The sequence below is a fragment of the Penaeus chinensis genome, chromosome 18, assembly GCF_019202785.1.
Source record: "Penaeus chinensis breed Huanghai No. 1 chromosome 18, ASM1920278v2, whole genome shotgun sequence".
Taxonomy (NCBI): Eukaryota; Metazoa; Arthropoda; class Malacostraca; order Decapoda; family Penaeidae; genus Penaeus; species Penaeus chinensis.
In genome coordinates this window covers 9,621,981-9,631,980 of record NC_061836.1, presented here as the reverse complement: position 1 = coordinate 9,631,980, position 10,000 = coordinate 9,621,981, and the positions used below count along the sequence as shown (strand labels likewise).

General features: G+C 36.0%; 1 protein-coding gene across 6 annotated transcripts in view; it reads left to right on the top strand.

Moving 5' to 3' along the window:
• Positions 1-10,000, top strand: part of LOC125034505 (band 7 protein AGAP004871-like) — a 434,532-nt gene that overhangs the window by 416,773 nt on the left and 7,759 nt on the right. For 4 of the 6 annotated variants that reach the window (XM_047626330.1, XM_047626332.1, XM_047626335.1 and 1 more), the window contains 2 exons: positions 5,742-5,903; positions 6,512-6,677. In XM_047626330.1, coding sequence (XP_047482286.1) covers positions 5,742-5,903; positions 6,512-6,677 — 328 coding nt within the window. Of the gene's footprint in view, positions 1-5,741; positions 5,904-6,511; positions 6,678-9,779; positions 9,887-10,000 lie in introns of all 6 variants that reach the window. The other 2 variants (XM_047626331.1, XM_047626333.1) reach the window with 1 other exon arrangement.

Genomic DNA, 10,000 nt, shown 5'->3' with positions numbered 1-10,000 from the left:
TTTAAGTCTTACTTATAGATTATATTCTTAAGAGCCAAAAGCGTAAGCAAAGGGATTGTAGAATATTATGCACTGAAGTCCTATCAAAAAAGCACTTATCCACCAAGCCCAGTTGAATAGTCAATCACTATAGTAACTGCAGTTTTTTTTTCTGAATTTATGTCTTTAGAAGGTATACCAATTTTGCCTCTGCATTGAATATGTTGCAAGCTCCTAGAGTTTTAAGAAAAATAATGATTGGAAAACTGATACAAAGTAATCCTCGCCTCGCTTATAGTCTCCGGAACCAGTTGATAATAATAATGATGTAAATAAAAAAGGAAAGTAAACATGAGCAGCCAGGGTTGACCTCAAATTATTTCCTTGTCTTTTTGTATGTACAGTGTAAACGTTTGTCTCAGGAGTCCATTGTAAGAAGTAAATGTTCACGTAAGTGCCCTCCAGATGGTCATGTGACGAAAAGCTAGGTACAGCCAAGCCATTTCTCCTTTGTCCATTTTCTTGTCTGTCCTTCACCGTATTATCTGTAAAGAAGAAAAACAGAGAAAAGAAAAAAAAACTCAACTCGACGAACGTGACACACTGTATGTAGAAACTACCTTTTATGTCTTTATTATTTTGGCTTTTTTCCATATATTTTTTGCGATGTTAGAGACGCAGCGTTAGTATTATCATAACGGTTTATGCACCTCAGTGTCCATTAAGCCTTTTTTTCTTTATTTTATTTTCTGTGGTGTTTACTACTGCTTCTTATATTAGGATAGTTCATCTTAGAAGTGTAATATGTGTACTATATGAGTATATGTATGTATACACCCTAGTATATACTGATATATACACAATAACATAATGTCTGTGTATAAATAAATATATATATATACATATATATACATATACATACATATACATACATATATATATTATATATTATATATATGAATTATATATATATATGTATATGTATATATATAATATGTGTATATATAATATATATATATATATATATATATATATGTGTGTGTGTGTGTGTGTGTGTGTGTATTTGTATATATATATATGTATTTATATATATATATATATATATATATATATATATATATATATATATATATGTATATATGTGTATGTATATATATATGTATGTATATATATATATATATATATATATATATATATATATATATATGCATGCACATAGTATCCTGTCATATACATGTATGTATATATATTTTTGCACATACACAAATGTAGAAGAAGTGCAGTGCCATACCCTGACAGTTAAGATCTAAGTTAGATCTCAACTTTCCCCCGTACGTGACATTCCTTTCTAGTCCGAGATATCACCATTCACAAGGTCCGAATAAATTAGTTAGCTTGCCTGCCCAACATGTGCACTTTGTCGCACGCACACCAGTTTTCATCTTCATTTACTGATAAATTTCATCATTCTGACACAATAGTATCAGTTTCCTGCACCATAGAGTATCATAGAACAGTGACATCCAGACACTGTCGCAGAACACACCAGTTCACACTATTTTTTTTTTTTTTTTTTTTTGTCTATAAGTATCCTGCTTGTCGCTTCATATATGTTTCTCTCTATTTCTCTCCATCTGTTGCTCCAGTCATCTTCATTTATGTATATAACTACGCTAGTCTATCAACTCATTTCTGCGCCCATCTGTACTGTATATCTATTTTAATCTCACAATCTGTATGTTCTCTCTCTCTCTCTCTCTCTCTCCTCTCTCTCCTCTCTCTCTCTCTCTCTCTCTCTCTCTCTCTCTCTCTCTCTCTCTCTCTCTCTCTCTCTCTCTCTCTCTCTCTCTCTCTCCCTCTCCCTGTCCCTCTCTCTCTCTCTCTCTCTCTCTCTCTCTCTCTCTCTCTCTCTCTCTCTCTCTCTCTCTCTCTCTCTCTCTCTCTCTCTCTCTCTCTCTCTCCTCTCTCTCCCTCTCTCTCCCTCTCTCTCTCCTCTCTCTCCCTCTCTCTCCCTCTCTCTCTCTCTCTCTCTCTCTCTCTCTCTCTCTCTCTCTCTCTCTCTCTCTCTCTCTCTCTCTCTCTGTCTCTCTCTCTCTCTCTCTCTCTCTCTCTCTCTCTCTCTCTCTCTCTCTCTCTCTCTCTCTCTCACACACACACACACACACACCAAATATGGATACTTTTGCGTTGCATTGTATGATTACTTTGACTTACAAGGATAGTCACAAGCACAGTTGCACATGCCCACTCGCCCCCTCCCTCACCGCCTCTTTCGCACCCCGCATCCCTGCCTTCGCCTTCCTTCTCCCTTCGCACTTCCCTTCCCTTCTCTTCCCTTCATTCCCCCTCCTTCCACCCCCTCCCTCCCCCTCTCGGCGTACCTCTTCCTTGCTCTGGAGACTTAGTTCGGTCCTGAAGCGTTTCCTCTCACCCGCCCCTCTCCTTCCTTGCGCCCCCATATGTTCCTTTTCCCTACTCATTCCATTTCCTCTTCTCTTCACGAGTGCTTTCCAGCTTCTGAAAATGCTCCTTATAAAGATAATAGCCATTTAACTAAAGACAACGTAGGGATACCGATAGTTAACGTACAATTGCTAACAAAAAACAAGCACAAGTACCAACAGATGTACACCTGCTTTTCAAGTGCATGCATGCCCACGCGCGCGCGCATGCACGCCCGTACACACACTGTGCAGCTAACCTATATATGTGATTTAACATTTAATTCGTGACTGTAGCTAACAACAAAATTTAAGAATGGCATCATGCAAATGTGCCAAAGTGCATTAAACATCGTGTTTTATTATATTCGGTCCAGACTGAATAATACGAGAGACATCAGACATCTGGGGAAGTAGCTGTTCGATAATGCACATTTTGGGGGAAAAAGACATAGGTTTCTGGGTCTGCCTTTCTCCATCCCCGTCTGCCATTGCCCTTCACATCTGCCACACACACCAGCCCTCATCCCGTGCAGCCTCTCTTCCCGCTCCTCTCCCCCAACTGCAGTAGATCTCCAGCAGTTTTGTCTCTGCCTGTAGACGCCAATATTACTGCAATTTTCTACATTTTTTTTTACCCTTCTACCCCTCTCCTTACCCATAAACAAATACATATACATATACACATACACATACACATACACATACACATACACATACATACATACATACATACATACATACATACATACATATATATATATATACACTTAAACACATACATATATTTATACACATAAATACATATATATATATACATAAATACATACATATACATATATATATACACACATATATATAGTGTGTGTGTGTGTGTGCGTGCGTGTGCGTGGGTATTTGTGTGTGCGTGCGTGCGTGCGTGCGTGTGCGCGCGCGTGTGTGTGTGTGTATATATATATATGTATATATATATATATATATTATGAATATATATATATTATATACACAATAAAAATATATATTATGAATATACATAAAGTATATACATAATAAATATAATATATATATATATTGTGTGTATTTGTGTGTGTGTGTGTGTGTGTGTGTGTGTATGTGTACATATATATATATATATATTTATGTATGTATGTATGTATGCGTGCGTGTGTGTGTGTGTGTATGCACACACACACACACAAATATATATATATATATATATATATATATATATATTTATTTATTTATTTATTTAGATATGTATCAATATGTACATATATACGTATATATGCATCTATATGTGTATGTATTTATATACATGTATTATATATATATATATATATATATATGTATATATATAATGAATGTATGTACATGTATATGCATCGTGTGTGTTTGTGTGTGTGTTTTTTATATACATACACATGTGTATACATTATTTATACATACATACACACATACATATACATACATGATTTCGCATGGCCTCTCAACACCTCTTTGCCAAGACCATCCAACTCCTCACGCCTTCACCCCCCCCCCCCCCCCCCCCGCTCTCCTCTCTCACCACAGTCTTACGGATCCGTCAGTAGGAACACAGTGAGAAAGTCACTCTCTCTCCGCCGTTTCCCTGGTAAGAAAGAGGACACCATGTAGTTACCTATTAGCTTCAGGTGAACATCTGAACATCTCAGTCTCGCAAGGGCGGTCAGCCTCTTTGCCGCTCGTCTGTTTTTGCGTAAACTTACAGCCGCAACTTCTGACAGTGAGCCCTTGTGACGAAGGCGAACGGGTAAGTTCAAACAGCTAGTGAACGAATTAGACCGTAGGAGCTTGTTTTCTTTTCTTTCTTTCGCTCTTTTTTTCTTTCACTTCTTAAATTAGATATTTTTTCAAAGACGAGATTTCTAGAGTGGTATCTGGCCTTTTATAGATTTTAGCTGCTGGTTGCAATACGTTATTTTAATCAGAACTTACAACAGGTAAATGTTCTTCTATAAATAAATAATGCGAGGTCGTAGTCTCAAGAAAATATTCGCTTAACTTCCGTAGTTTGTCGTCAGGATTCTTAACACTCCAAGTCGCCCTTGCCCCAGAGATAACCTCTGATGCAGAACTCACACACTAACGCCCAAAACATAACCTTTGCTTCGGCTACATTGCGTCGAATGACGTACGGTTCTGACGCAGGCTATCTGTATATTTATGATCAGCGTCTCGGAGCCTTGGGGATTATTTCGAGAAGGTTCAAGGCGGTATTGCTTAACTTCTTTCGTGGTCTTGAAACTGATCGAAGTAGTTTCCACGGCTTTTACTCACTAATCATAAAATACACGATAGTTGCCGTGTACGGTAAGTCATGTCTTATTTTTTACGATTAACTGTATACTTAGTGAGTAAGGATTATATACAACACATTTCATACTGTAACCCTGGCTGCTGTGCGTCGTTTCTCTTTTATCTGCCCTTGCATCTTTCCATAATCTCAACGTAGATAAACACCGAGGCTTTTTGGAAGACTAAACTGCATGTACACTTGAATGTTGATTAACATTAATCGATCGTTATAGATATAGATTCACCAGATCATCTACCTTCGACATAGTAAATCTCCTGTAACTGATTAATCTTCAAATATCACAGATATATCACAATGTAAGATATATTCACTTGAATAAGCTTCTTATCACCATGTCCTTAGTCACCGTAAAGTCAGATAGAAACTTCAGTTCATAATGCACTCTGCTTCAACTAAAATAAATGCAACTCTGATTTATTCCTTCACGCGCGTTGCTTCATCTCCATTGCTTCGCACTATTGCTGCTCCATCAACCAGTGGATTTCGCTGGACCATTTCTCAGTCCCCTTTTCTCTCACTTCCTCCCCTTTAATCTGCAATAAAAAAAAGCACACTGCCGAATTGGGCTGTCTGTTCAGAAGGGAAATTCTATCCTAGCCTCCCATTACTCCCCCATTCGTTATCCAGTTGGTCCCGAAGTCATTGGTTATCGACGATCTTACCGGATTACGTCATTCCCAGTCAATTTGATGAGCCAGACCTGCCCTTAGTAGCCCCATTTGCTCGGCTCATAGCCCTCCCCTGCCTCCGCTAGCATATCCTTCGCATTCTTTAAAAATCCTTAAAGACACCTCTCTAACCCCCCTCCCTTAGCACCCCCCAAAAAAATGAAATAAAGAAAAAAAGCAGTAGTGTACATATAAAAAAAAAAACACTTCATCTTCCTTAAAACTATCACCCATGCACCGCGCTCCCCTCCCTCACACTTGACTCAACCGTGCACCAACGCCTCCGACCACTTGCAGCCACTCCACCCGTCTCTTGGCCGCCACCACCCTCCGGAATGTCCTCGGTACGAAGAACTTGGCGGAAATCTTGAGCGAGCGCGAGTCCATCTCCCACAACATGCAGAGCTCCCTAGACGAAGCCACAGATCCCTGGGGTGTCAAAGTAGAGCGAGTTGAAATGTAAGTGTTCCTGCGCCTTGTTTTTAAGTCATTAGATTTATTTAGATTTTTTTTTTTTTTTTTTTTTTTTTTTGTTATTAAGTATATTTGACGTTTTATTTATTGAGATGTTTATTTATCCATGTTATTCCTCATTCGTTTTATGATAATCGCTTACATTATTTTGACTACGTTTTTTTTTTTTTCGTTTTTTTCTTCTTGTTTCTGTATTGTTTCGCTAATATTTTTTGGAATATTTTTCTAACAAATACATGTACAGTATATTAATATCAAGCGTTATTTGATTTGTTGTTTACTTCACTTTACGAGTATGTATGATAATACATAATGTCCTTTTTTACAACGAATTAAGTGATGCAGATGATGTAGCAGAAGCATATATGATAAATACGTTAACTAAATCGCGACGTTGGACCATTTACCATAGCTCTTGTAAAATTTGGGTATCAGCTTTCAGGAGGGCTAATTAAAACTTTTAAGTTAGTGACCCAGTTTTAGTTGACGATATTGTAGATCATTTTGTAAGTGTGTGGTGTGCGTGCGTGCGCCCACCTGTAATACGTCGATGCCTCCACCTTTCAAGTACTAAATTCTTTGTAATCTTACAGCAAGGATGTCCGCTTGCCCGTGCAACTGCAACGTGCCATGGCTGCAGAAGCCGAGGCAGCACGAGAAGCCCGTGCCAAGGTGATTGCGGCCGAGGGAGAGCAGCGTGCTTCCAGGGCCCTCAAGGAGGCTGCAGAGGTTATCAACGAGTCCCCAGCTGCCCTCCAGGTAAGCCGCCCTGCCTTGCTCAGTTACTAATGAACAACAGAAACTTCGAAAATGCACTGCCAGGTCGAATTCCATTGAGAAAATCGTTAATGGATTCGACTCAAGTTCTCAGTTCTTTGAAAGATAGCCCTCTTGTTTATGGTACTTATATATATTAGATATATATATGTATATGTTCAAGTTTATGCAGTTTTTGTATACATGTGTACATAATTGGTGAAAAAGTTTAGAAAGGTATCTATATATTATTGTCATTTGCTGAGATTTGGAGGAAAATCTCCAAGGGATGATTATGATTATTAATGTTTCTGGTACCCTAAATACACATTTAAGAAACACGTGATCTTGTATCACCCTAGAAACCTTTTGTACATTGTTATATCAAGACTAAATATAGAACTTCAATGGGACATTTGCAAAAGGTAAATCCATAGTTGAAAATAAAAGTAATGTTAAACAAAGATTAATCCTCCATTGACAATTAGGTTTACTGATATGAATGTCTAAGTAGACCCATTATCCTTGTGGTTAAATTGTGAATTGACATTTACCCAGTTTGGCTATGGTATTTACTATGTTTTTTTTGTCATTCGTTTGGTTAACCAATTTATCAGACTTGTATATTGTAATGTGTTGTGGTGTGTGTCTCTTATGTTCATGTTTTTTTTATTGTCAGAAATTTGATGTTGGTGTAGTGAAATGTAAAAAGATTGTGATTAAATCTTTTGCAGGATTTTGTATATTGTTCACTGTTTTGTGTGATAATGCACAGTGTTCAGACACATTGGGTAACAAAGTAGTAGATTTCCTCCAATATAGAAAATGGTTTAATCACAGATATTTCAAATCCATCCCTGAAATCTAATAAGTTTCTTTTTTCACACAAACGAGATACTGTATCAATTTCTACATTCAGAAGTGAATATAGTTTTATTGATATAAATATTGAAATTAAAATTTAAATCATAGTTGATCTCCTTTTTAGTTGTTCCAGCTTAAATTACATAGGGTTAGTTATCTTATACTTTTGTAAGATCCATATAAAAAACTATACTCATCCCAAAATATGTATATTGAATATTTTCAAGATCAAGAATTATAAATCCCAACTCTGAGTAAGTATTTCCACACTAGTGCTTCATTTTTAACAAAAATAGTTGAGAATGTTCTACTTCCGCTCATTAATCTGACATATAAATGAACATCACATGATGGACAGAACACACTGTACATATCAAATGGTTATTAATATCCAAATAAATATTACAAATATTATTCCAGTAAAATTATAGTGCAGTGTCACTGAATTTTACAAACTGCAGTTATCTTGTTTGTGTGTTATACTCTTATAAAGCAGCTTCTAATTTCTTTGCCATTTGAGACATTTTTATTTTATGATCATTAGTACAAAACCGTAAAATAAATACCCCAGTTACTATGTTTAGACTACTGTCACTTACCAGTGCAGAGAAGCAAAGATTATTTTGCTTGTCATTTATTTTGTGTTGTGTATTGTAGAAAATAATTTTGTACATATCCAATAAATTGTGACATCTGTAGTTTACCAAGCAAGAGAGACCATTAGTATTGGATTATATTTTGCTTGTGTTCATCTTTTAGGCAATTTTATGAATAGCAAAGCTTTTAACCTCTATTAGTTATTGATTAATGTAATCTTGCTTGTAAGAATCTTTCTAGGAGCACATGTTAAGCTTCCCCCCCCCCCCCCTTTTAAAAGTTCCCCCATGATTTCCCCCTTTTTTTGTTTGTTTGGCTTACAAAGAATTTGTTCTGTATGGTATTCTGTCACTTGTCACACAGCAACCAACCATATTATAATCTAAAAAATTTAAATGATACATCTACATTATGGAAAGAAAATAATAAAAATGGTATTAATGATAACAATCATTGAATCAAGATATGGATAACAGGCATCAAATGGAGTCAAATTTTGGTCACATTAAGGAAGGTCAGGTGTGGGCCATATTTATTTTATATTTTTCATATTAACAGATTGAATATGAAATGAGTGCCCATATTTCTACATCATGCATAAGTCACACAATAGGCAGTGTCTAATATTTTTGATGATAAGAAAGCATACCAAGAACAATGACATTATATGACATGATTATCCATAATCTGAATTTTTCATGGCTTGATGAATATTGTCAGCATGTATATGTATTAAACTTATTCTTATTGATGTATTGGTTCAAGTTATAAATGCCTGGTTACTTCTAATTATTTCAGTATGTCAAATGAAAAGAAAAAACCTTTTTTGACCCTTTATATTGATGTTATAAACAATACATTTTATTTGAAGAAGTATACACCGTAGATAGAGGCATTTCCTAAGTGTCTTATCTTTTTGTAACTGGGTAGCACTAGAGCACAGGCACTGAATATTACAGTTTTCTTTGGTTCATTCTCAGTAATAAAATGTGACATAAATGATGCATGTTTTAATTATTTGAATAAATGATGTGTGTAAAGTAAACTATGAGTAAATAATTCTTTAAAATTATCATGAGAGTATAACTCTCACTTAAAAAGTTAATTACAGAAAACAGTTTAACCAAAGACAGAAAGATCTTCTTAGCTCTATTGGGATTAGCTTTACATTGTGATGAACACTCGAGGATATGATCTCTTACTAATGTAGGTAGATGCCAAGTCATTTCATCAGTAAAGATGTTATAGAAGCTATTGAAGAGGAAACTATTGTCCCTTGATTCTGAATAAGTAATGCTTGCTTAAATGAGTTTTGATGATACAGTTTAAAAAGACCTGTACCAACCTCTTAGTCGCTTATATTGACTGAATAAATATTTCAGACACAGAAGACATTGCCTGTTAGTAATTCATATCCATAAACACAAGCTTCAAGTGTCCTGTAAGGCACAGACTTTGGCTTAACTCTCATCAGACTCACTGAAACATAGCAAATGTCGAAGATATTAAGGCTGCTTTGAGGATGATTGTGCTATTTCTACTGAAGTCTGACTAACATGCAAGAATTGCCTTAACTTTCCAGGCATTTACTTCAGTAGTCTTAGATAGCTAGCTGAAACTAACCCAAGCATATAATACTTCCAGCTGCGCTACTTGCAAACGCTCAGTCAAATATCTGCAGAGAAGAATTCGACGATCATATTCCCTCTACCAATTGACTTAATCAACAATCTTGTTTCAAAGTAGGAAAGGTGGGTTAGAGATAAATAAAGATAACATGTGCATTATTATGTTTCAGATAGTTATTTTAAGCTTTTGCAACCCTTTAAATAAGTAATATTCACAAACTAAGAAGGTGAGGTTTG